At 37.5% G+C, this 27,617-nt stretch overlaps 1 protein-coding gene across 1 annotated transcript; it reads left to right on the forward strand.

Annotated features, from left to right (window-relative positions):
- Window positions 1-45: 45 nt before the first annotated feature.
- Window positions 46-27,617, forward strand: ABCD3 (ATP binding cassette subfamily D member 3; the record flags this gene model as incomplete). The annotated part of the gene is made up of 23 exons (XM_084266072.1): window positions 46-161; window positions 12,297-12,333; window positions 13,824-13,922; window positions 15,422-15,510; window positions 16,369-16,438; window positions 17,135-17,232; window positions 17,923-18,046; window positions 18,989-19,045; window positions 20,155-20,297; window positions 20,639-20,708; window positions 21,122-21,191; window positions 21,355-21,452; window positions 21,531-21,622; window positions 22,138-22,226; window positions 22,303-22,375; window positions 23,373-23,436; window positions 23,839-23,916; window positions 24,010-24,075; window positions 24,169-24,258; window positions 24,491-24,610; window positions 25,079-25,183; window positions 26,500-26,556; window positions 27,279-27,617. 23 exons carry the CDS (start codon window positions 46-48, stop codon window positions 27,354-27,356), a joined length of 1,983 nt encoding a protein of 660 aa, XP_084122198.1. The 3' UTR covers window positions 27,357-27,617.

The raw sequence follows: 27,617 nt of genomic DNA on the forward strand, positions 1-27,617 counted from the left end.
CTCGGCTCCGCTCGGCTCGGCTGGGCTCCGCGGCTGCGCTTCGCCATGGCCGCTTACAGCAAGTATCTCACCGTGCGCCACTCCGCCATCGCCGGGGCCTCCGCTGCCGTCTGCGCGCTCCTCTGCCTGCTCAACAAGCGGCGGGCAGCAGCCCAGTACGGGTGAGCGGGCAGGGCCGGGGTCGGCGAGCGGCGGGGCCGGGGGCCAGGCCTGAGGTGCGCGGGGCGGGAGGGGCGCCGGGGCTGAGCCGAGCCGCGATGGGAGCGGTGGGAGGCCGAGGTGAGAGAGAGCTGTGGCTGCCTTCGTCAGCTCTCGGCCTGGCAGAGCGGCACTCCTTGTTGCCGCTGTTACGGGGCGCCGCTGCCCACTGCCTCCTCCCGGGGAGGTGGCCCCTGTGGAGGGGCCAGGCTGCATCCCCCTCCCGCCTTCCCGGAGGCACAGGCGATGTCTCTCTTGTGAGTACCCAACCCCGCCGCCTTCTCGCTCGAGCGATGCGCGTTTTCCCCCTTTTCCAGGCGGTGAACTAACGTTAACGAGCAGTTGACTCCTAGGGATGTTCTAGGATGCCCTGGCTGTGTCGGCGAGCGGTGGAGCACAGCTGTTGTTTTAGTGCTGCCGTGCGGCTGGAAGGGACACTGATCGTTTCAAAAGGCAGTACCTGGTAATTTGGTATGAGGATGCCTTGCTGGTATGTGTGTGCCAGGGTGTGTGTTCATCTCCTGTGGAGCACTTGGGTACCATGAAGTGTGGTAAATGAAGAATACACCTCAGGCTCAATCTTTGTGCACTTTTAGCGTATTTGTGGCCGTAGGTTACTGACCATGTGCTGGAGGTCTGGTATGGTACAGTAGTACAGTTAGATACCATGTAGTCGCTACAGACTTATCCTGATGCTAGATCTTGATGGTGAAATGATCTTACTCAACAGAATTAAGTAATAACATACCTGTGATTAAGCAACGATCCAGTTTTATTTTACCTAATTCTATTCATACACGATACCTTTGAGACCTTCATGGAGTTAGGTAACTTTGTCATGTATCAGAAATCGACACACTGCAGACAATTCATGTGTTTGCTGCCTTGCATTGTTTGTATGGGACTAGAGACGACAGGCTACTTCTGTCAAACTCATAGGAAGGGATATTTTTTGGGTATCTCTGCTTATCCTTGTAGAAAAGGAGAAAAGCTGTATAGATCAGCTATAAAGTGGTGAGCTGGGAGAGTTAGTGACACTGTAATGCAAGATTTTTCCCACCTAATGTACTATAATGGTGTTTGTAAGAAAGATAAGACTGTGTGGATGTCTTGGGAGCATCTGCATTTAATTCAGATCAAGAGTGTTCTAAAATGAGTCTCCCAACCTTGCTTGGCCTTTATTGAGGAGTGGTCTCAGAGCACACAAACTAGTTTACGTTCAGGTCAGAGCACATATTCCAATGTAAATGGAAGGCCAACAGTGTTCTGAAGTTTATTTAGTATATTCCCACTAGAAGTAGCATTCATTTGACAGGAGCAGGCTAGAACTTGTCCAAAATAATTTCCTTGCCTGTGAAATAAATATAATTTGGGTCCTGGATTGTCTCAATAAACTGTTTTGATTGCAGTTCTGTTGTTGATCTGTAGGACTTAACTGCAATGCATCTATTAGTTTGAGAGTGAACATAGTGAAAGTCAGACTTTATTTGGAATGTGTTCTTCCTGTAGGAATCTTGGATTTTGCTAGGTAAAATGTTAAAAATTTGAGCCATTCCTACATATTAGGTGGAGCAAACACTGTTACAAGATTAGTGAGAATTGGGAAGTGGAGGTAACTTAGGAATTATGTTCCAGCTAATTCAGCAGTTAAATGGAGTTGTGAGCATCTGTGGTCTTTGTGATACCTCATCCTTTACCTTTGTTAATCTCCTCTTGAGCCATTTTACATTCTCAAATCAATGAGAAATGTAGTTGCTAAGATAATTTTTATGCTTATGAACTTGATTGTTCCACTTATGCATCTGTGCTGCTTCACAGCTTATTTGCTACTGGTACTACATTGTGGCCACAGATACCAAATTCATCCAACATTCAACTGTGCTGCTTGAATGCTATTGTTTGAGGATAATTTTTCATCCTGGTCTTTATTCTTTTCTTCATGTTGGTCTGTGAGGCAAACCTTTCTGGGAGCCCTACAGAATGCTACCTGTCAAGGCTGGGAAGTAGCTACACTGCCTATACCACCAGCCTAGACAAACCATCCAGTTGCCTCATCCGCCTTTAGTCTCGCTAGTTTGTGTATCATTCATTTCTTGATGCTTTGTTGCTGATGTAAATTATAGCATACTTTGGGGAAGGATTGTCATTGTGCCAAATCTTGACCTATATAGCATACTTGTGCTGGCATATGATGCTGATGCACAATAACAAGTGGTAAAGCTTTATGCAGGAATGATATCATCTCCAGGGCCTAGTGTACTCTTTAATTTCTCTGTTGCATTTCTCTCTGCCTCTGGGAAGAGGGAGAAGTTGGGAGGGTATGGCTGCCCTAAATTTACTTCCTTATTCCTATGGAGAAGAATTTCACTTGGCAGTCTAGGTAGTCTGGAAGAGGACTGGTAGTGTGTCTGCTGCCTGAGGTTAACTGAGTAAACTGTGTGAGGAATAGTGGTGATAATACCTGAAAATGTTCTGTCAGGTTAGTGTGAGGTGAATTTCAGATGCTTGAATTCTGGAAGGTGAAATCTCAGTTTTGAGCTTTGAAAGCACAAAGGTGGATGTTGCAGACTGAACATATGCAGCAAAATGCTAGCTTGAACATTCAGGTGAACCATGGAAGGGTTCTAGTGCAACCGTAGATTCAACCTGCAAACCTTATTTCCTCACATAGTTTATTTAAGAATACTCACTTAAGTGTTTAATACTTAAGTATTATATTTAAGTATTAAATAGGCTTATACATACTTTGTGATCAAAATAAGGTATGCTATTGCATCTCTTTATTCTGGAGTAATGGTCTGGCTTCTGTTTAATGGGCTTTTTTAAAGAGTTGCTGGAATGTCAGCAATAGGTGAATATCCCTGCTGGCCAAAGTTGAAAAGTGAAACACCATCCAAATTAAAAGGGGGGGGGAATTAAAATATTTTAGCAAATCAAATGTGTTGGAGTGTGTAAAAACACGTTGTCTTACACAGACTTTTCTTGGGAATGGGTGTGTGTTGGTTTTTTAATATAGAATAATCAGTTACAATAGCAGGAAAGAAGAGGCAACTTTCACCTACTTTTTGGCTGTCAGACAATAGGGGCAAGGTCCAGTACAACTCATATCAAGTACTAATGTATGAATAATTAAGCTGTATATGTTATGCTAACTTACCTTAGTAGGTCAAAGATCACTTAATTAGTGCTAGGTGGATTAGTCACAGGTGTAAGAGCTATTACATCACTCATCGGCTTTGCAGAACTGAGAGCTGCTATCAGTTACAGTTTAAAATATATTTTAACTTTCTAAAATTCTCCAAAATACAACAACACACTTGTTTGCTTATAGTAGTCTGTTAGTGTTCCATGTTGCTTCCCTGGAGTGAAGCATGGAAAGAAAAATGCAGTTTCTTTGAGTTGCTCTCCTCAAAAAGTCTGTCTCATTGGAAAAGCCTCACTACTTCTTGTGAGGGGGGGAAGTTGTTGTATGTAAATGCAATTATGACTTCAGCTGTAGTATTTGGAAGGTTTTAGAGTCATAAAAAGTTGTCTTGTTTGAGAGACTGTGTTATCCTGGATATATGATAGAGGAGAAAACAATCATGACTTTAACATGAGCTGTTTCTATGAACAGAATTTGACTCCAGTACTGATATGCAGTGTCTTGACAGTTGAAAAATGTTGCTTCCATTTAGGGAAATGACTCAATGTGTTTTAAAGAGCAGTGACATTTTTTTTTTTTGTTTTCCACTATTGAGTATTAGACAAAGATTTATAGAGTGGGGGAACAAAGGAAAACCAGCAGATCGGTATTCTTTGCACTTTGTCCCCTGTCAGTTAATTAAAAAAGTTTAATGCTCAAGGCTCTGTCACTGAGCAAGGTCTGAAATGACTGTGTTTGGAAATTAATCTTTTTCCAGGTTCTAAAAGGTGTTGAAATAAAACTTTGAACTAATCTTTACTTTCCTAAATGGTGTTTTGTGCTGTACTACCAGTACTGCCTGGTTGTGTGCGAACACCACAAATACTTCTCTTTAACAGCTGCTGTTACTAGGGGATAGCAGTTTGTTGCTACGAGTTACTATTTTAATTGAACACAAATGGTTTCAGCCTTGCTGACAAAGCTTAAGTGGTGACTGTGGTTCACCTTTGTGCCAAGTGGCCAAAATTGTTGAAATGCTAAGGCCCTCTTCACCTACCTGCACTCCTCCTCCCCCTTACACTTCTGCATCTCCAGCTTGGTTCACTGAAATATTGTAGCTCTTTAATATGGATTTAGTGTCCTTGTGCTATACTGTATAGGACTGTGAAAGGAAAAAGACCTAAAGCCTGTAAGGTACAATGTATGTCAAATAAGATGAAGTTATATATTACTTTTCATCCACAGAAATCTATAATTCCATGTCTGATTTATGAATTTTGTCTTGAATGTTAGACATTACTGCCTCAGTTACAGAATAATTGCTTGAGATTAGATTGCTTCAAAAGTAGAATCTTAAGGGATGTTACATAAAGTAGCTGGATATTATCTGCTATCCCTCTAGGGAGACTAGTTCCTGAATATCCATGTAGTTTAAAAGAAAGTACTTGTACAAGTGGAGAATGAACTTAGACTACTTTCAAAAAAATGTATTTAACTTATACAGCTTTTTGCTGGAAGAAGGGACTGGAAGGAGTGATAGAAGGAATTAGGGTAAAGAGATTGGAACTGTAAAATTAGGGAAAGGGAAGACGCAGAATGGAGTTAACAGGAAGGAATTTGTAATATATGGAAAGGGGACAAAAAAAATAATATCTCCTCCTAGACACACTGGTCTCTCTGATCACCCAGCCATGTCCATTAGCATCCAAGAGGATGCTAAGGTATGGACATTAAATTTTGTATAAATTGAACTTCTGAAACCCAAGTGCTTGGCATGGCTCCTGTGGAGAAAATTTGCTGAAGGGAAGAAGAGTGTGTGTTTGGGGCTTTAGAGGCTAGGCATGGCTAAAGCAAGGGGAAAGGCTCATTTGAGTTGAGAGAGTCAACAGAGTTGTTGACACAGTCCATATCAAATAAAGTTTTACACAGTTCATCTTGGGTGACTCACAACCTAAGCACTTGCCTGTCATGGGGCTTCTCAGACTTTTTCTTCTGACAGAGTGGAAGTAGAAGTCCTATTTATGGGATTGGCTGGACTGCCTGTGAACCTACAGTTTGTTAGCAATTGATACAAGTACCATCAGAAGTGATGGATGTGTGTGAAAACATTGGAAGAGCTTTCAAATGTAACAGAAGCTTAAACATAACAAGTAGTAGTTGTAACTTGCTTCAAGTCATTTTATACAAAACCAGGATATTTAGGATTTAGTTTGGCCTATTTCTTTAGGATCTGAAGATGTTTAGGTAAGCCTTGCTCCTGTACTTTGCATGAAGGGATGTGTTCTATTCAAGTGCCCCAACTGTTTGACAAGAAGGGTGAAATTATGCTGCTGCAGACTAATAGACTGCTGCTCTGTGTATAGAAGCTTTAAAGTGAAAGCAGGTGTGTGTGTATGAAGACCACCAACAAAAAAAACCCCACAACTCTATGCAACTACATCAAAGTAGGTTTATTGAAAATGTGACTGTTCAGTCTGCTACTTGTTCCATGTGCACTGGCATTTAAAAAACAAACAAAAAACCCAAATCAAAAAGATACGGATAGGGTTACCAGAAAATGCATCTAAAATCCAGTCTTGTAGAAAAGCTTGCTCGAGGCTCAGAAAAAAAATGTCTTCAGCTGGAGGGTATAGAGACAGGAGAAATCAGATGACTCAGCCCTACTCCTAGCATTCAGACTGCCTTTGTTTTGCACCTGGCTAGTTAATTAGTGGTTTCTCTCTTATTAAGTTGAAAAAAATGGTTGCTCTTTAGGCCAATATCTAGTGTAAGAATATGCGGCATTGTGAAACTTTTTCACTTTGCAGGGAACTAGCTAAAGTCTTTTTCTGTTACCCAGCTCAGGCCAGAGCACAAGCTTATGGAGAAATAATAGCTGTAAGGCTTTTATGTGTTATTTTATTAAGATGCAGACTTCTATTGAAACTTTTCTCTGCAACAGTTTTGCTTTGCCTTCTCAAGTGGTTGTAGAAGCTTTTTGAGCTCTATCAGTGCAGAGCAATTCAGGGGCCCTGCTTGCTGTGACCTTCTCAGAGTCCCCTTCCTGGTTGCCTGAATGCATTCCCCCCACATTATTTTTGGTTATGCTGCAACTACCCACTTACCTAGAGCCAAGAAAACCATGCTCTTGGCTTCTGTGTGTGCTCAGGGTGTACTGCGTAAGCGGGCATGCTTTTGGACTGTGCCCAGGCTTCTGAGTAAGGCTGCTGTCCTTGACCTGAAATAACTATACTGTTACTCTTTTCCTCTGTGTGGGGTGTGCAGTGTGAAGCTGTCTATCAGTGTGTTATGAGTGGCACTGTTCTCATTATAGCTGGTGTTTCTTCACAGTGTTAGAAGGCACACTGTTGCATTCTGCCTTCACTTATTTGAATTGTATTATGTCTTTAGGGTGTGACAGTGGTATCTTGACTCAAAACTGACTTGAAAACTGCACAAAAAATCAGCTATTACAGAATCATTTCTTGCGCATTTAAAACCACAAGAGTTACCTAGTGCCATACTGCAAAATAAAAATTCAAAGGTTGTTTAGAGATAACACTCTCTGAAAAGTGCCTCTGATACCTGAAATAGCCTTCCTTTACTGTGTTGACCAGAAGCTATTCATCTTACTTTACAGAAGGAAGCTACTGTGACCTGAAATTTGTAGCTTTTTTTGCAGTTAAGCACAAATAAAAGCTTTCAAACCCTTATTTCCTCTTCACTTTCTTTTAAACTGGAAGTCTTACTTATCTATCTACATCTGCAATTCCCTGTTGATAGGCTTCGCTCAGTGTAGATTGCGTCCGCTGAACTTTGTTCTGGAAGGAGACAGGTATTTCTAGAGACAGTAATCCTTTAACTTTTTCTTGTTTGCTAATAAGTACCACAGGACTATTCCTGATGCCTCTCAGTAACTAGACTCAATAGCCTCTTGAAAGCTTTTCCAAATTTCCCAAATTGCTTCCTTCAGTAGTGTTGAGAACTGTCCTTTTTGAGTAGCCATTGTTGTTTCATGTTTCTTTAGAGAGAATAGCTTCATTGGTGTGGATGATAAACCCAAAGACTGAGTTTTGTGAGCAGCACTTATTTGGAGAATGAATTTTTGTGGTACTGTCACATTTTCTGCCTCCCTCCTGTGCTACCCTGCTGCCCTTGCAATACTGCCAAATCAGAGTCCTGAAACTCTCTCTTTAGTTTCTAAGGTCACTTAAACCAAGTGCCTCCTTAGAGCAGGGTCCATACTGAAGTCAGACCAGGTTGTTGAGGGCTTGGTGCAGTCAGAACTGGAAAACATCAAATGGTAGATTGCATGGTCTTTGGACAACTTGCTACAATGACCTGTTATAATAGTGATTTAAAAAATTCCCTTTGTAGATTAGAACCTCCCCGGTTTAGTTTGTCTGTTGTATTTTCTTCTGTGTTTCTGTGTAGAGTCTGTGTCTTTGGTGGCCTCTTAAATAATGGAAAGTGGCTAGTAGGTTGCCACAATGCCACCTTTTCTGCAGGATGATCAAGCCCTCTTCCCTCTCCTGCTTCCTACAGGGTTAGTACTCCACCCTCCTTACCATTGTGATGGCCCTTTACTTGAGCATGCTCAAGTTTAGCAATATTTTTTGTGCTGGGGGTTCAAAACTGATCGTAATGCTTCCTGTCATAAACGCTTTTTATCAAGGTTTCCATTTAAGTAGTTAAAGCAGTAGTTGCTGTACTTAAAAGTAACTTTTCATGTGTGCCTATGGTGGCCACTGAAGTGTTAGTTTGATTTGAGTCTGACTTTAAAACACATGAACACAGGGGATGATTCTGAAAGAATGATTTTAAATACCTTAATATAAAGAAAGCAGTCAGAGGAGACACCATTAAGATTGGTGTAGGTTATTCACATCAATATTCTCTTTTTGTTAACATAGATGGCCATGAAAAGCGATGGAAGCCGTTTTTTTAATTGTTATTTTAATAGGGATGAGTCTTTATAGAAGCTATTTATCTCCCCATCCACTGCATATAGCAAGATATTTATAGAATTACTTAGTTGACATTCTGGAAGTTTAATCAAAAGTGCTTTAAGTTATGTGGAATGAGATTATATTCTTGGCTTTATGGTCTATATTGCTGTAGAAGAATGATATGTGTTCTTATCCTTATCCAAAACTATTCCTATCCAAATCAATAGGTATATTTTAGTACTGTAACTAAACTTACCTATTTTTCCAAATATTGTTTGGAAAACCTTAAGATTCTTAACAACCTCACCATCACCACCTACCTTATGTGTGAGGGTAAAAAGGAAGCTCAAAAGTCAGTCTGTCTCTCATCTACTTACAACTTAGAAGTCTGTTTTCATTGCTATGTTGGCAAGTCTTTTTCATAACTGCCTGGTGGTAACCTTAGTTTGTCAAGCATCTTAGATCCATGTGGAAAAACTGAAAAGCAAGCAAACATTGGAGATGTTACAGTTAAGTAATTCTGCTACAGAAGTTTGTATTCTGTTGGTAAAGTAAGAGCTTGGAAGAAAGTTAACTTTTCTGTTTCTACAGGTTTTATTATTTCAGAGAAGTAAGTTAGAGCAATCCAATAGGCAAGTCTTCATGTACTTTTGCATAAATGTTACTGTATTAATTTGTGCTTTCAAAATATTCTCTTCATAAGTGAAGTGCCATTTTTCTGTTTAAAATCTTGTTATTTTTTAAGCTGCAAAGTTAGGCATTCATAATTTCTAAAATGTAACTTTCTTTCCTGGCTCATTGCTTTGTGGTGTATGCCATGCTTTTTTTCATAGTCTTTTGAATATTTGTTCTTGTAGTCTTATTTTTGTCACTATACCTCTTTTTTGGTCACATAAAGCAAGGGTCCTATATTTTTTTAGTATCTGTAATGTAACTGTAGAATTCTTTTTGATTAAAATGTAATACTTATGGGGAACTGAAGACTGGAAGTGAAAAAGCAAATCCAGAGAACAGGAGAAGGAATTTACATAGAAGGAAGAAGGGATAAATGAATGGTGAATGGTCACTCCAGTACTACTCCTATTCAAACTGTCCGGAAGTTTGCTTTGCTTTGGGATCTTTCATTGTCCCAGCCAGTCCAGCATCTGTATATATGCTTAAGGAAGGGTTTCATTATGCGTAACTTATGATGAAGTGAGAGTAACTATGCTAAAGATCAAAAGTAGAGCTCTTCTGCAGTTTCACCATAGCTGCCTGAGTTGTAATACTGATTGAATAAGCATGTGATGAGTTGTACTACCCTGACTTGTATCATAGTCATTACCCTACCACATCAGTAAGTCAAGTGTTAGTAGCACTTGAGCTTCAAGGCACTCCTGTGACAATAGAAAGCACAGCTTAACTCAAACTGGGCAAAATATGTCGATGGGGTATTCACTAAAGTTAATGTTGCATTTAAAAGGCAGCCCTTGTACCTGAGGAATTATTTACAGTAGAGAATTTGGACAGCATGTAGCACTTAGCTTCTTTCACCAACAAGGCTTGTGATGCTCCAGCATTAAGTAGATGAGAGCTTGAATGTATTCCAAATGTTAGAGCTCTCTGCTGTAACCAGATAGTCTTGTGTTCTTGCTGACTAATTGAGTGTGTTATTTAGTCTCTAAATTCATTGAGAATGTGACCACAATTCTCACCAAGTCCTACAGTAGTATAATGGAGTCTGGAGTAGTGCCAGTAGGTATCAGACTGAAAAAATGAGACTCTTGAGAAGGAAAAGTTCTGCAGTAATTGGCCTGTGGAAGTTTTATTCTAGACAGAGCTATGGCGCAGTCTTTTGTTGCAAGTAAAATAGTTTTACTTGTTAAAATAACAATGGATTTTTCTTAATAGAAAGAACAGCATTTTTTTAGAGCGATGTAGCCACATTTATTTTCTGCTTCTATTTAATCCATGCTTCATATATAATTTTTATTGATGTATTAGTCTCGTTTTGAAATTGAATAATTTTTTTAGAAAAAGAGAACAAAATACTGCTGAAGTTTCTTTCATGAGTTTTTGAATTTACAAATATCTACCTTAAACTTTATAAATTCTAATGAAATGTGAGATCACTTTTTCTGAACAGTCTTTTCTCTTTAGTGGATCATCAGTTTCAGCTACTGAACACCTCTCATAGCTACTGTAGGAAAAAAAGGATTAATAAATACATCAAAAGTATTCCAACTGCCAGAATAATTCTGAGCCTCATCTTATTACTATTTTAATGTATTCACTTCTGATCCTTTTAAAGCTGAAATAGTTGGGTATTATGAGTGTTGTGACTTCAAACATTGGCAGGCCCTGAAACAACAAAGCTAGGAATTATTATAGCATACCTGGAAGAGCAGCATACTTTCATTTTGCATTATTGCAAGTCATGAATAATTTAGGGAAATACCCATATAGTTTGATCAGGACTTACTCACACCTAAGAATACTCCTAGCCCCAAACCACGTGTGATTGGACTGATCTGTACTCAAGAATTTCTTTAAAAAAGGAGTTAGTTTTCTGTACTTAGAAGACATACAAGATATAGTGAAAAGTTTCTTGTAGCAGCAATATATTGCTTTTCTGTCACTAGGATGTAGTCTTTAACCATATTATTCTACACTTACCATGGAAGCGTTACGTATCTTCTGAACTTTTAAGTTACTTCTCCCCTGAGCTGCTCTCTGCTGCCCTTCGTGTTCTTTGTCCTGTCATTTGCACAAGTAGTCTTACAAGATTTTTATCTTCTCTTCTCAGGCTTCTATCTCATCATTACCTTTAATTAAATTCTTGTTAAACTGGCATCTCTTCCCTTCTCACTTTCATGGTCTCATCCTTCTTTTTTCGTATGCTTATGTGCTTCTGCTACCTTGCCTCTTCCTTCCATAATAATTATTTCTCTTTGTTGGTCAGTGACATTCATAGATCTTTCTAATAATCATAAATTAAATTAGGCATGGTTTCATCCTAGAAAGTTTCTTTGCAGAGCTTTAAAGCACAGGCGTGAAATGATGCTGTTGATAAAGTTGCAGGATAACTGGTTGTGTGGTAGTCTGCTGTTGTTTTGATGTTGTAGGCAGAAGCAGCAGTGCCTTTCATGGTTTCTGCTTCCCTGTAATTTCCTAGGTACCATCCTGAAAGTGTATGAACATTGTATTTTTAAGACAGTCTGATCTCAGTATTTCTGGTATGATGGTTGAGAAATGTCAGGCTACAGTTTAATATGGCTAGCTGTCACTTAAGTGACAGACATACTTAAGTTCTTACAGTAACTTCATGTGCTTTGAATGGTCAGGAGGAAAGACAGACAACCTAACTCATATGTGTCATCTTACCTTTCGTGAAAGGAGAGGGGAAAATAGTGCTATACTTTTGAATGTTTGTTTAGCATTAGTTAATAAATGTTTTTCCTGAACTGCTTTATAAAATGCAGGGGAAATAAAAAGGGCAGAATTAAAAACCAGCTCCCCTTGCTATGCACACCTTCGCAGGAATTGATTTCACAGCATCTGACATATTTCTCTTTTCCTTTGCAGCACATGTCTATGAACAAATCTTTACATGCAGTAAAATATGTGATTTGAAAGTCAAATATAATGCAAAATAAATCTGTTTGGCTGATGTAGGTAGTGTGAAACATCAAAGTTGGGTTGCTTGGATTGCTGAGTCTGCATTCATGCAGTTTTCATCTGTGACCAGTAGAACCATGTGGACAAGCTTGCAAAGCAATGTTTAGAAACCGAAAATCATTAGGTGCTTGTGGTACAGAAACCAAGGTAGAACAAAACTCAGGATGAAAGGGAAGACTTAAGTTTCCCTCCATGAAACTGAATGTTGCAGGAAGTAAGGTTTCATTGCAATAGTATAAAGAAAAGCATGTAAGTTTAAACGTAAAATCTAGCCCTGCTGCGAAGTCAGGGCTAGATTAGCAATGTCATCCTGGGCTTTGCTTGTTATTCTGCTGTGTATAGCCAAAGATATGTGTGTTAATAACAAGTAAAATCTTTTTCCTCCACAGTAAAAGAAGTGGAAAACAAGCATTGCAGAACAATGAGGTAATTCTTTCTTCATGTAATATATTTTTAGTTTAAGTAATATGATGAGTTTTTAGCTTTGGGGCCTGTAATCTTAGGGGCTTTTTGGATAGAATGATGGCTATTGTGCAAATGTGGTTTGAATTACACTTTCAGACTTGTGCTAGTTAAATAAATGGAAGAATAATCTCTTTGTGCCTTATGAATGTTTAAGGACTACTGTTGTAAGTTTTGCTTTATGCATAGCAACAAACAGCTGCCTGTAGATTTGGTATGACTTTTATATTTGCTTTTTATTTAAGAGTATGGAAACAGATGTAGAGTATGACCATTTTTTGAAAGAACTTCAAACTTCTGGTAGGAAGTGTGGCATTTCCCTGGTCTTTGTGTATACTTCGGGAAGATATATCACTTGATTTGAAGTTTTTTGTTTCATGTTCAAATAAAATACAACAGTTAGGCCAAAAAGCAGAGTCCATAATTAGAAATCTTGGGCCGTATGATGGTATGAATAGGCAGCTCTTCTGTGTACTTCCATCTTTGCTGAAAACTGAAGAAAAGACTTGCAATGGATAAAGAAAGGTCTATGGAAGCATCTTGTTAATGCAGTCAAGATCTGGCTAGAAGTTATCTGTCATAAACACTTGCATTTTGCATAGCTGTATCTATCTGTAAGAATTTTTACTACCCTTCTCTCATTCCTGCCCATCTTGGATATAATTATAGCAAATAAGGAATTAAAATCTAAGGGAAACAAAAGTCTTTGTTACCCAAAGTATTGGAGTTGATTTAAGTGCAATAAAAAGGTAGAAATATTGAAGAGATGAATGGAGGAGTAGAACAGGTGCAGCTGAGACATCAAATATGTTTAGTCAGGTACTTTCAGGAATTTAGCACATCAAGCATTGTGCTTGTCATTTCTGCTACAGTCAAGCAATAATATGTGTAGGGTCATGCCTCATTAGGCCTGGACAGTAGTCCTTAGTTGTTGGGATTGCTTGGATTTTTGAGTAATTTTAATTAAAGTGTCTGTTTACAATACAGCATCCTGTCTAGCTTGAATTTTCATCTGTAGCTTATGTTCACATAGTGTGTAATGTGTTTGGTTTTTTAAAGGATAGGACGATAGCTGATTTCATCCCATGAAAAACAGGTGTAGGCTTGTTCAGACAGCTTAGAGTAAATTTTTTTGGGGCTCAGAGCTTGCACTTGTTGCATAGTTAGTGAAGAGATTAAGTTGAGCTCTTTGTGCAAACTTCTGTGGTTTAATAATCCTTGGAAATTAAAAAATTAAGTGCTTGATAGGATTGTCTGAGTTCTCTTAGGATTTCTTTTAGCATCTGCTCCTGATTGCTTGATTTCATTTAACTTGTGTGAGCAAGTCTTCAGTTGGAGGGAAATATTGCAGATGCTGCCGAAGGAAGGTAGCTGTAAATAACTTGGATATGTAAATAATCTATTATGGAAAAAAAATCTCACATTTCTTGTTCTGCTTGTTCTATGTGAAGCAGAAGGAGGGAAAGAAGGAGCGAGCAATGGTGGACAGAGTGTTTATTGCAAGAATATGTCGAATCCTGAAAATAATGGTCCCCAGAGCACTTTGTAAAGAGGTAAGCATTGCCTGAAGTAACAAATAAAACCAAGCATTTATGGATTCAAGTCATTTTTTGTAATTATACCAGAATTTACACCAAAACATATACCTTACTTAAATAGGACTTAATTGTACTACATGTTTGAAGATAGTAACATATTAATGTAACAAAAATCTACATATACATTTAGTTGGATCACTACGGTTCCATTCTGGTTTCAATTACAAAATCAGCTGTTTCTGTCCATTGATAACTACGGTCTGCAGGATGTCCTTTAAAAGGTCATCTAGGTTTTGCTTGATCTGATGCGAGATACCACACTTCTCTGCAAATACTTCCTATCTTTAAATAGCATGCTGTTCAGCCATGATTTTGGTTTTGTAACTGGTATTTAGGGCCATGCTTACTGGAAAGTGAATTTATCAGACTCTTAGCATCATCTCAGGGAAGCTTTGTAGACTAGAATTTAGCAAGATAAAATTGTGTGCTTCGTTAACTTTTTTATACTTTCAACAATGCTTAAACTTCTTTTGAACAGCATTAGTTGAGCTCAGAACTTAAGAACTTTAACATACTTCAGGCACGAGCAATGAATGCCAGTGTACAGGGTGTAGAGCAAGCATGGCAGCCAGCTTTGAACAGGGACCTTCAACAGCTCATTCACAAAAAGGAAGCGCATGGATGGGAATACCTCTGAGAGTGCTGAAATAGCTTGCCTCCAACTTTGAAAGGTCATAGCCAACAGAAGAGGTTACTGGTAATCCCTCTGCCAACCTAAACATCACTCCCATCTTAAAATGACTATGGTGGAAGCTACAGGCTGGTCAGCTTCACCATATTCCTAGTAAGGCTGTGAGAAAATCCTCCTGGAAGTGAACTCCATCCATGTGGAGGACAGAAAGGTGATTGCAAGCAGCCAGCAGGGATTTACGAATGGCGGATCGTGCCTTACTAACCGGGTTGCTTTCTCTGGGATGACTGTGGATAAGGGAAGAACAGAGACAGTAGAGAACTTTGATTTTTAGCAAGGCCTTGAGAGTCCCCATGTACCCTGCTAGCCATTGAAAAATTGGCTGGACTGTTGGGCTTAAAGATTTTTGATCAGTAGTGCAAGGTGTGATTAGTTAATAAAGGCCATGTTTTGAGTGGGCAGTTGGAGTAGGTGACTGTCAGAGGGTCCTTGCAACCTATATGACGTTATGCTTGTGGCAGAAAATTGCCTAAGAATAGCAGTAAATTCATTATCCTTGTAGGCCACCATCTTACACAGTGTGCCCAGTATACGTATGAACCCGATGTGGCTTTTTGACACAAACTTTCTCCATAAAAATATAATCACTGTTTTAGTAAAAAAAAAAGTTGTGCTAATGCATTTCCTGCAGAGTAAACAAATGTTATATTAGCTGGGAACAGCAGGGTAATTCTTTCCCGGTAGGTACAGTTGGACCATTTAGTAGAAAGACGTGTTGAGCTTGATCCATTGTTTAACTGTTATGCTTCTATTTTTCTACTAGACGGGTTATTTGCTGCTTATTGCTGTGATGTTGGTAGTCCGCACATACTGTGATATTTGGATGATTCAAAATGGAACAGTCATTGAAAGGTATCTATAAACTCCTCATTTTTACATTACTTTTGTTAAGTACAAGAAAGAATGCTTATCAAAACATACTCAAGCATTTTATAGCTTGCTTATTCATATAAACCACTTGAAAACCTGGTATAATTGCAATTTTTTAACAGGGATACCTATATTTTATGAAAGAAAAATATTTTTTCAATGAACTGTAGTTTTGCTGTTGGACACAATTTCATTTTGTAACCAAAATTTGCTTACAAAATGACTTACAGTTCTTTGGGTCACATTTTGTACATTGAAGACTTTAAATGTGACACTTACCTGAATATTCAAGAGAGCACTTGAGAACAGCAGCATAGTGGTTCTGTCATCCAGATGTTTTGTTTGGGTATTAGGACTGTTAGTTCTTTCTACTGAGCTGTTTACTCTTCAGATTGATAAACGCAGTGCTTTCTTATTTTAGAAAGTGTTTCTAGACCTCGTTATTCTTGTAGCTCTTGTTGCTAATGGAAGCAATTCAGAATTTATCTTGAGGTGTGAACCCAGATATATATTTCAGGAGAGTCTTTCAGTGCTTTGTAGAATGGAAGGTCTACTTTATTTTTCTCTTGTGAGAATCTATAACAGTGAATAAAGAGAGGAACTGGTGACCATGAATTTGAGCCCTTAGTGCAGGCAGCTACTGCAAGAGCAGAAGGGAGATAAGTTGCTTAGTCTGTTGCTTAACAGGAGTTGGTCATATTTGATCCCACAGCTGATACAGCTGACAAGTTTCCATGATGACTTTTTTCTCTGATCCACTGAGAATTTGTCCACTTAAGACATACTAGTTTATACTTTTTTGTTTCTTTTAACTAACTCTTAGCTGATGGTCATTTACAGTGCTATCATTGGCCGCAGCAGAAAAGATTTCAAGAAATACTTGTTCAACTTCATTGCTGCAATGCCTGCTGTAAGTACTTGTCTTATAGTAGCCTTTTACTAAAATGTATTTTAAATGTAAACTAAGAATTTGAGGAAAAGATCTATAAGGAGTGTTATAAGACCCTGGAAATTAGTTGTTTAACATGCAGGTGTATGTAGTCCATAATGACGACATCTGGGTTGGATGATGTTTCACCATTGTAGGTTTGGGATTCTTTAGATGCCATTGAAGATGGTTTTTTTAGGTTTGGTTTTTTATATTACAGGTGCTTCTAAGGTTTATGTTTCTGCCACCTCTTAAGTTTCCTTCAGCTTGTCAACATCTGACCTTTACTAGGTAGAAATAATTGTTACTTTCATAAAAAAGATACCTGGTTTACAGTAGGCTTAAAAGGAAATTATCAGTGTAAGGTGGTGATAGTCAAATGATGGCTCTTTTCTGGAGCTCATCAGAACTGAAGGTATGCGATGTGAACATAGTTTTATGTTAAATCTCTTCATGTGGTGAGATCTACTGGAAACTGGAGTTTTCAGAAACATAGACGGAAACTTAATCAGTGGTCCTGCAAGTGCTATATGGTTGGTCTTATGTATGTAGACAGTATTATTGACTTCAGAACAGGTGTGTTCTCCCTTTGTAGTGTTGGCACAATCTTTGCTGCAAACTGAACTAGGCATATTAAATCTTGGGAGCTAAATATCAAAATACTGTCTCTTATTCTAGATCTCTTTAGTGAATAACTTTCTGAAGTATGGTCTCAATGAATTGAAACTCTGCTTCCGAGTAAGACTTACCAGATACCTCTATGAGGAATATCTTAAGTAAGTAACGTCTTGTTAATGTTTTAAGGGTTTTGGAAAAAAAAAAAGATTAAAATCAAGCTAAATAACTTAAAGCAAATAGTAAGAAGGTAACAAGGTGCTACAGATGTACTGTTCAGAAAAGGCTTTTGGTTGCAATCAACTTGTGGTTAGGGAGGAGTGGTTTATTGAGGCTGTAAATGTCACAGATACAAAGGCAGCAAAGTTGGCTGAAGTTGGCTCAATTTGACCGAGTGGGACGGGGGGAAAGCAAGCCCTTTACTGCTCCCATTACTGGATCAGCTCCCAAAATACTTCATTTGCTTCCATAGAGAGCTAATAATCCTGCAGACTGAATTGGATGCCTGAACTTGACTAGCTGTTTACATCCTTCTGCACTGAATTTTGGTTGTGAGGTGTGTGGATGCAGCATTTGTGAGGGTTTTCTAATCAAAGTGCAGCAGCGGTGCATGCAGCAGCGGTGCATACAGCAGCATGAGTCTGAGCTTCAGCTAAGACACACTGGGGTCTAAACAGTTCCACAGGATTTAATGTGGTCAGGCAGAAGCACAAGCTATGTTGTCACAATACTGTCCCTTAAAGTTCATACTATTTTCTGTCTCAGTTGTATGAAGCAGGGGGGTTTCCAATTACTTGAAATCCCAGGGTAATGATTTTTTTTTCTGCTACTTATCTATTGTTTTGTTTCAGAGCTTATACGTACTACAAAATGGGGAACCTGGACAACAGAATAGCTAATCCAGATCAACTCCTTACCCAGGATGTGGAAAAATTCTGTAACAGTGTAGTGGACCTGTATTCAAACCTTAGCAAGGTAAGTATATTCAGAGATCTATGATTAATGGCTGTGAATGTTTAGCCACTTGTGGCGTTAGAGCTCAGAACAGTTGCTTGCATTTTCATGTGTGTTGCCTGGAGTATGGTACTAAAAAAATTGCTTATGATACTGCATTGCTTCACACTGTGGTTTCCATGACCTCTGCTAAAGCACCTTAGTATATTTTTTTTTTATAGCTTGCAATAAATTGTCTTTTAAAGAACTTGCCACATCTTTTGCAACTGAACACTGATGAACACTGTCTCAGCTGGTTAGGTTTCAAAAGAAAACCAGTGGTTAACTTCTAGTTACATACTGATATTACTTGGATATGCACACTGAATTGAATAAGCATTTCTATTTGTGGCAACTCAAGTAACAAATTAATACATTGCAATACTGGTGATGATGCTGCTTTGTTTATACAAGCAGAAGTTTAAAGCAAAATGTGTTGATGTGTTCGGAAACTTCTAGCTACAAAACATGTAGTTAGGTTGCTCTAGCTTTGGGAGTGTGTGTGGAACAGGATGATTGCAAATTAGAATATTGCTTCAATCAGGTACATAGCTGACTATGGTGTTGCTCTGCTTAGTGTTTCTTCTGAGTACTTCAGTTAAGAAATAATTATGGGGTCCAATCCAACTCTGCTTAGTGACCAGAGTCTTACTACAGACATAAAACAGTGAAGTATTTATGGTATGTACCTTATCTGCAGATCACAGTGCTTATAAGTTTAATTCTTGAGTGAATGTTTTCAGGAAGATGTCATGTAATGGAGGTTGTTTCTGCTTTAGCGTTTTGTTTACATAGTAGGTTAACCAGTACTGTGGTTTTAATGCAGAGCTATAACTGTTCTTGGGGTGGCTGGTGTTTTCTGGACTGCTTTATATTTTGGTTATGTCAGTGTTCTAATGCTTTTTTTTTATGCTCCTCTTGCAGCCTTTCTTGGATATAGTTTTGTATATCTTCAAACTAACAAGTGCAATAGGAGCTCAGGTAAATTGCTTACAATGCGAAAATGCCACTCAATTTTTTTCTTTTTAGCCTTGTACCTTTTTGGAGTCTGAGCAACTCGTTAATTATAGCTTCCTCCATTATTTGAAGTGATATACTGAAATTAGGCTTTTATACTTAGCGTTTTGCATGCTTTAGCACTCTAGCTTTAAGCAAGCAAAAAAAAATCAATTTGTGGGCATCTGATCAACTAGTTTAAGAAACGAACTTCTTTATGTTCTTGTAGCAGTTAGTATCCGTCTGGTTGTTTATCTTGTGTGATTTCTATTTAAGAAAGAAAATAAGTTCTTTCTTTCTCTGCAGCCTCTATAAAGAGGAACAATTCCTTACAGTAAGGTGTATGACCATTGTATTCTTCCCCCCCCCTTCCTGCCAATAAGCTGAATCATCAATAAAATAATTAATCAGCTTTAGTAAATGATACATTATAAAAAAAGTTATGTTCAGGCTTTTACCAGAAGTAGCTCTGGGATGTGATGTAAACTTTGTAGAAACAGACAAGGTTCACCTGAACTGGAGTAATTTTTCCAGTCTCAAATGTCTTTGCATTGCACTCTGTAATACTAAGTTGTTATAGGTAGTTTATACTAAATACAGTTTATGCCTTTGGTTTTGTGCTCTGCCACACTTAAGTATGCTGTTTAGGAGCCTTGTTTTATTGAAGCTTAGGATCCAGAAGAATAAGACCACTTGAGAAAAGCCAAAAAAGTGTCATCAAAGAAGGGAAAAGGATTGAGATACTGACTCCTATGACAATGTAGCAAAGAGAGGAAAAAGGAAATGAGAGAGGACCAGGAAATTATCAATGAAATAAGCTAGTACAGTAGGACATGAAGATCACACTGAGTAATGATAAAAACTTGAGCAGAAAGCTGGGATGGAAAGGACACCTGGAGATAGAATTAATAAAACAATACCTGCAAGACAAAAGAAAGGAACATGGTATGAATTGCAAAAGTGATTGAATTGATGATGTAGACACATGGGAGGTGAGAATCAGGGGATTTGTGCTTTCTGGGCATTTCAAATACTGATGTTACAATTTGAGACTGTCTTGATGATAAGCTTTTATTCTTTTTTGCTATTCACAGGGCCCAGCTAGCATGATGGCTTACTTGATTATTTCGGGGTTTTTCCTTACACGTTTAAGGAGACCAATTGGCAAGATGACTATTATAGAACAAAAATATGAAGGAGAGTACAGATATGTCAACTCACGGCTTATTACAAACAGGTATAAGTGTACTTGGGTGGCGAGATAAGTGACAAAGTAATACTGTGGTGTAAATGGAAGCTGTATATGAATATTTGGGAAGTCTGATATTATCAGTTCTGGGCAAAGTGTTTGCATTTTCATGTAGACTGTTATAATTCACAGGTGAGCTATATTCTTAATTTAAAAGACAAACTGTAGCTGGGGTGAAATAAGCTTATGTTCTACTGCTGTGAGAAAAAAAACAAAACCCCAAAATCTTACTTCATAAGGTAACTGAAAGAACTATATTCCTGTGCTTTGTGGCTGATTTTTTTTTTAAACTGTCTTTAACAAAATGAATTTCTGTTTTTTGTGTTTAGTGAAGAAATTGCTTTTTATAATGGAAACTTGAGAGAAAAACAGACTATCCACAAAACCTTCCGTAAACTGGTAAGACTCCTTTTATTTTTTAAACGTTTTAAACAAAACTTTAATTTTATCAAGGTGGTTCTTTATCTATTAATATAAATCAAATTACAGTGGCTTGGTGTTTACCCTGCTAGTTCATTTTTAAATCTGACTGTTGCAGCATATAGTCAGCAAACAAGTTTCTGATAGAATGGTCTTTTCCTTGCCACATACCTCTGTTTCACCTGCCATAACTGGTATTCTCTCCCTGCTTAGTTTCAAGTGTAGGTAGTTAGATCTGATCACAGCAGGGATACTTGTGCAGTGCTCAATCAGAGTTAGGTCACAGGCATAGCTGAGGAGTCTGGATCTTGGAATCAAACTTCTTTAAAATAATAAGGTATTAAAAGCAGGTGCTGATGTAGTTTGATCTTACTTCTATTGTAACTTGCCAGGTGGAACACTTGCACAACTTCATCCTGTTCCGGTTCTCTATGGGTTTCATCGATACTATCATTGCCAAATGTAAGTGTTTGTCCAGTGCTAATAGACTGCTATAAATAATAATATATATAAATAATATATATATAAATAATATATAAATAATAAGTGTTAAGCTTCTTACTGATGTTCTTTATTCTTACTCCTCTAATTAATGTGTATCTTAATATTTAATCTTGAACTGCAGACCTTGCCACTGTGGTTGGTTACCTGGTTGTTAGTCGTCCATTTTTAAACCTGGCTGATCCACGTCATCAGAATAGTACTCATGCAGAACTTTTGGAGGTAAATAGAACAGAATGAAAACAATTTCCTGAACTTAAATTTTGTTAGACCACATAAAGAAACTTTCTTCTACTCTAGGATTATTACCAAAGTGGAAGAATGTTGCTGAGAATGTCTCAGGCTTTGGGCAGAATAGTCCTAGCAGGCCGTGAAATGACAAGATTGGCTGGGTAAGCTTAACAATAATACTATAAAATAATTTCTCCTACAGTTATTTTGTTGCTGTCTCATGTCACTTTAAGAATGACTGGAGAGTTAAAATAAGCTTTTGTGCATTCTTCATTGGGACACACTAAAAATCTATAAATTAAAAACATTTCATGCTAAAATCTTATCTTTGAAGATTTGCAAATTTTGTCTACTAGTAATGTCATGTCTGAGAAGTAGCAGCATGTAGTTTGAATTTTTAATTAAGACATTATCAAATGCTCTTAAATCAGTTATGTATTATTTACCAAACTATTTTTTTACACCTTAAAAGTTATTAAATATATGGCTATGACAGGAGAAGGTTCTTGAAAATGTTGTGAATATTGGACAACCTTAGTGCAACTCTAAAATGCAATGATTCTGTGTTGGGTTGAGTAACTTTGTTGTTTTGATGGTTTAACAGAATACTCATTAGAGCTTATATGGATTTCTAAAGCTCAATTATTTACAGTTCAATGTTTTTGTTTGGTTTTAGTTTCACAGCTCGAATTACAGAATTAATGCAAGTTCTGAAGGACTTGAATAGTGGCAAATATCAGCGTACTATGGTATCACAAGAAAAAGGTAGATATGACATAATATGCAATGTATGTAGCTCTGTCTAGTGCTCCAATCTCTAATACTTTTTTCTTAATTTAAGATGCAGACAAACAGCAAGCTTTGCCCTTGATACCTGGATCTGGAGAAATTATCAACACTGATAACCTTATCAAGTATGTTTACAAAGTTTCCACAGCTTCAGTATTTTCACTGTAGTGGGGCTTCTAAGTCTTTCCCTCTATCACTATTAAGAAGGTTTCAATATATGTTATTAATGTAATTACTGCTGTACTGTAGCTTATATACAAATACTTCCATTTCAGTCCCACCCAGCCTTTCTAGTCTGTAAGTCAATCCTTGACCTCTCCTGTTAGCAGAAGATAGCATGTGCTGTCTGGACTTAATCTTTTTGGTAACATTTTCTGCTTTCCTTTAGAATATGACTTCCCAGGCTAATTTTGTTAATACTTTATCAGATTTCTTCTTAGAAGTATATGGTTACAGATTTGATTCTAGGGTATAATTCCGCTGTGAAAATCAGGGGCAAATCTGTATTCAGTTTCAAAATATTTGCTTATCTCTGTGCTTGGACAGATCATTGGTGGTACTCAAGTAGCAATCAGTTCCCACATTCTTTGCAGTCTGAGAAACTTACTGTTGGCATAGTACCACTTAAAAGCATAAAGTAAAGCCAGTTAAGAGGTTTTTTTTTTTAATGTCATCAATCTGGTCAATGTGGAAAACAGATGGTGGAGCACAGGGGAAAGGCGGGAGGAAGAGGGAAAGGAGATCATAGAGCTATTTTTATTATTTAAGAAAAGGTAAGGGGGAGGTGAGCTGGGAAGCCATTCATCATGTATCCTAGACCTAATGGAGTACACTTTAGGGTACAATAGGCTTAAAATAAAGTGCACACTCAAATATAGATTTATATTCACAAGTCTTGGAAGAAAAAGGTAGGATTCATAAAACAAATATATGGAGGAAGACAACCTGTAGGTATTTGTTAGACACTAAAATGCTGGGTTTGGTTCAAGAACTTTCTTAACTGCTAGTAGCTGGAAACTGGGACAATGTGCGGAATGAAGTACTGATGAAATATCGCCCTATTCCTTACATCTCTGAGTAAACATGTAATGTTTGATTTTTTTAATGTTTCAATACAAATAGGTTTGATCATGTTCCACTGGTGACACCTAATGGAGATGTTTTGATTCAAGACCTTAACTTTGAGGTAAGATTTTTGGCTCTTTAAATATAATTTTCTATGATATAGAAAATGTAAAACAAAGGTGATAATTTCAGAGGTATCCGTTTTATTAAAAGCATGTGAAAACAAAACTGGGGAGGTGCTGATATGGTATGATTAAATTTCAATAAAATTAGTCATCCTTTTATAAGTAAGGAAGACAATATGCTACTTCCCCCCAAATAATTTTGTTTACAAGTGTGTTTTCTTCCAGTGGCCACTGGTGCTAAACTAGTTGCAAAAAAACTATAGGTTGAAATTACCTGCTGTAATGTCAGAAAGTACTGTGTACAAGCCTATGAGGATACCAGTGTGTCTTACTGTTTGTAGAAGCTTTCAACAATAATTTCTCATTACCCTCTTAACATGTTGGCTTTGTATTTTTAGGTTCGATCTGGTGCAAATGTTCTGATTTGTGGGCCAAATGGGTGTGGAAAGAGCTCACTCTTTCGTGTTCTTGGTGAGGTAAGGAAACTTCTTTAAATAAACAGGAGAGAATCCAAAGGGCTGTTGTGATTGGACTTTTTTGGTCAAGTTTAAACCTTTTTCTTGTTGCAGTTATGGCCGTTGTTTGGTGGGCGTTTAACAAAACCTGTAAGAGGAAAGTTGTTCTATGTTCCCCAGGTGAGGCAAAGTACTCTGACAGTAATGTTCTCTTTCTTCCTGCTTTGACTGTGTTTAGAATTATCTGACATACCTTTTTGTTTCTGTGTTTAGAGACCATATATGACCCTTGGAACACTCAGAGATCAAGTTATATATCCAGATACTTTGGAAGACCAGAGAAAGAAAGGCATTTCTGACCAGGTAATGATAATTAGTGTAATTAGTTCACTAACCCTTTGTCTTGCTTAAGATACCTTAAAATTCTGAAACTAATATTAAAACCACTCCATTCAGTTTGGTTTTAATTGATAAAATATAAATATTATTCATCAGGGTTGATGTTCTACTATTACACTGGTATTCTCCTTTATAATCATTTTCAATCACTTAAGTTCACTTTAAGGTCTATTTGTCATTTCTGTTTCAATGAAAGGTGTTGAAGGACTACTTGGATAATGTTCAGCTGGGTCAAATCCTGGAGCGTGAAGGAGGCTGGGATAGTGTTCAGGACTGGATGGATGTACTCAGCGGTGGAGAAAAGCAGAGAATGGCAGTATGTTTCAGAAGCCTAAATACTTAACAAATACAGGACACAATTCGAAAGTGTAATCTGAATTGTAAGGGATTTTGTTTACTAAATATTAATATTTTCTTAAAGAAGAAACCCCCCAAAGGAGGGGGTCTGAGAAAACAGACTAAAATACAGTGCCTATTGTACTCAAAATTGACCTTTTATCATGCCTTATACTTTGATTATATAAACAGAAGTTCTAATTTTTTAAAATAATGAGATCATAGAATGTTGTTGGGTGGAAGGGACCTCATAGATCATCTAGTTCCAACCCCTTACCATGTGAAGTTAATAAACAGTTCTCAGATTTTTCAGGCTTCAGTGAGTGCCAATGTCAAAGAAATTCCTTTGCCACAGTAAACTTTGGATACTGATTCTTAGTTTAAATTCTAACGCTGCCTTATTTGTGGCAGTTCTGAGTCCACAGTAGCTTTTTTGTTTGTGTTTCAGATGGCAAGGCTATTTTATCATAAGCCTCAGTTTGCTATTCTGGATGAATGCACCAGTGCTGTTAGTGTTGATGTAGAAGGCTATATTTACAGCCACTGCAGAAAGGTAAGCTCTTTGTTTCTACAACTCTATCTCTGTTAAGAGGAAACTTAAAATGATACAGAGTGTTCTTCCTTATGCCTTTTGCAGATTTAAACAAAAAAAAAAAGCTTAGAAGGCCATGCAAGGACCCTTTATGCACACTAGGATTCAGTAATTGGTTTTTGTAGTTGTAAGGTAGTTTAGAGGTATTTGTGGCCTTTGTATACTGGAAAACTCTTACTAATTTGTAAGTAACCTTTTCAGATAGACTCAGATTATTTGATCCTTCACTTGACATGCTAAAATGTTATAATTTTTTTGTTGTTGGAGAAGCTTCTTTTGGCCAGGGCAACAGAAGTAAAAGGCTGGAAATTAACACTTCTCTTTTGGAATATGAAAAGCCAAGCACTTCAGGAAGACCTGATGATATTAAATATAGTATTATTTTTCCTTTGCTCTTCTATCCAGCTTCAGATCCTACATAGTGGTATGTGAAATATAAATTTCACACCTCAGCCTGGCAAAGAATGGGCTTGAAGTAACATTAATGATTGATTAGCAGTATTCTCAGGATAGAGAAAATAGCCTGAGAATAGAGCAAAGCTGTGCATCCGCTGAAATATTTGCTTAAAACTTGAAGTGGGAGCTTCAGGAGCCTTCTGTACCAGTAAATTGACACTAGATGAGGACTCTGCTGATGAATGGACACTATTTTTTGGAATTCACTTTATCACGTTAATATGGATACCCTGACAACTTTAAAATCTGTTTTGCATATACTTGTTGATCTGTTAACTTGGATACTTATTTGTGCTTTGGTTTTAGAGGTACAGTTGCCAAGTGGCTAAAGCATGTTACTGAGAGTTCCTGGTTAAGCTGTCCTTGCAGAATGAATCAAGTGTTCCCTTGTTTTGTTGTCAGAACCATTTTGCCTTAATGCATCCCTAACTGTAGCACGTATTGAGTTGCAAGGAAACAACCGTCACATGGAGTTTATAATTAATTAATAGCTCTTGTGTTTTGTGGCTTTTTTGCTGTTAAAGTAGACTTCTTTTAATAACCAGATTTGTTGTTTTACCTGCCTCCCAACCTTACCTCTCCTACCCAGTTCCTTCTACCTTTCGCCAAATCATTAAAATCAAAAGTGACAGAACCTATTAAAAAGAGAAATCTCTCCTGATTTCTTATTTACTGCAAAATCTTGCATTATGGCTACATATATATAGTGTTAATGGAACCTGAAAGGTTGTGTTTATGAATTTAAGTTCTGATATGCTGAAAAATAAATAATTTCTCATGGGTGAGGTGTTAACTGTTTTGTTGTTTGTATTTTCATATAGGTTGGCATCACTCTCTTCACTGTCTCCCACAGAAAGTCACTCTGGAAGCATCATGATGTATGTAGCTTTTCCTTAGGATATCTGTGGGTGATAGGGCTTTTGTGGCTTGAGTTATTTTTTTTCTATTGAATTGACTTGACAATTCAAAGTGCTCTTATTTTGCATCCTAGTAAGTTGTTTAAGAAGGTTTTACTTTCATAATCCAGTTGCATTATTTGAAATATTCCTATGCTGCTGTTACGAAGGGAAAAATAACCAAAAATCCTGAAATATATCTGTAAAAGTAGCCTCAAAAATATGAAAGACACACTAGATACTACTTTTTAGGCTCAAAAAACCTATTTGAACCAGAATCCAGTAAACAGCATGGAGTTTTTGCTTTAAAAATATCTATGCATAAAAGTAAATGTCTAATACATGGACTTCTTCCAAATTAAGATTTTACTATTGTCTTACACAGACAGACTGTATGTGTGTGGAAAAATACGGAATGAATTCACTGAGTGTGTCCCATTTAAGCACGTGTCACAAGGCCCGAGAGAGCAGTATTAAGTGTAGGTGTGACTGTTACCAGACTGATAGATGATGTTAACAAAACCAGTTTAACCTTTTTTCCAAAGATAATTGAATTTAATGAAACATGAGGTGGGAGAAGCTTACCCTCTGGCTAGCTCAGTTTCAGATTTTGCATTAAAACTACTTCAAACTATGATTTTATTTAGATGTGTTTAGACGTGTTAAGTTTTAGGTAGCTGATAACATATGTTCTTTTATTTCAGTTTTACTTGCATATGGATGGCAGAGGAAACTACGAGTTCAAGAAAATAACTGAAGACACAGTTGAATTTGGATCTTAAAGTCATGAACTGCTACAGAGACTGATTACTGGAAGTGTGTAGAATGGCAAACATTGTACAATAAAACTACTCAGCTTGTTTTTTTAAACAAATTAACTAGGATAACACAAAACAAGCTGTTAAGCATTTACTATTATGTAGGATATTGCTAATTGTGTATATGTTGGTTTAATTATGTACTAAGAATGTCCTTATTCTTGTGGTTTAAAAACCTGCCTAAATTAAATTGGGCTTAAATCAGTGTAATCTGATTCATCCTGG

This window comes from Gallinula chloropus (genome assembly GCF_964237585.1).
Source record: "Gallinula chloropus genome assembly, chromosome: 6".
In the NCBI taxonomy this organism is placed as follows: domain Eukaryota; kingdom Metazoa; phylum Chordata; class Aves; order Gruiformes; family Rallidae; genus Gallinula; species Gallinula chloropus.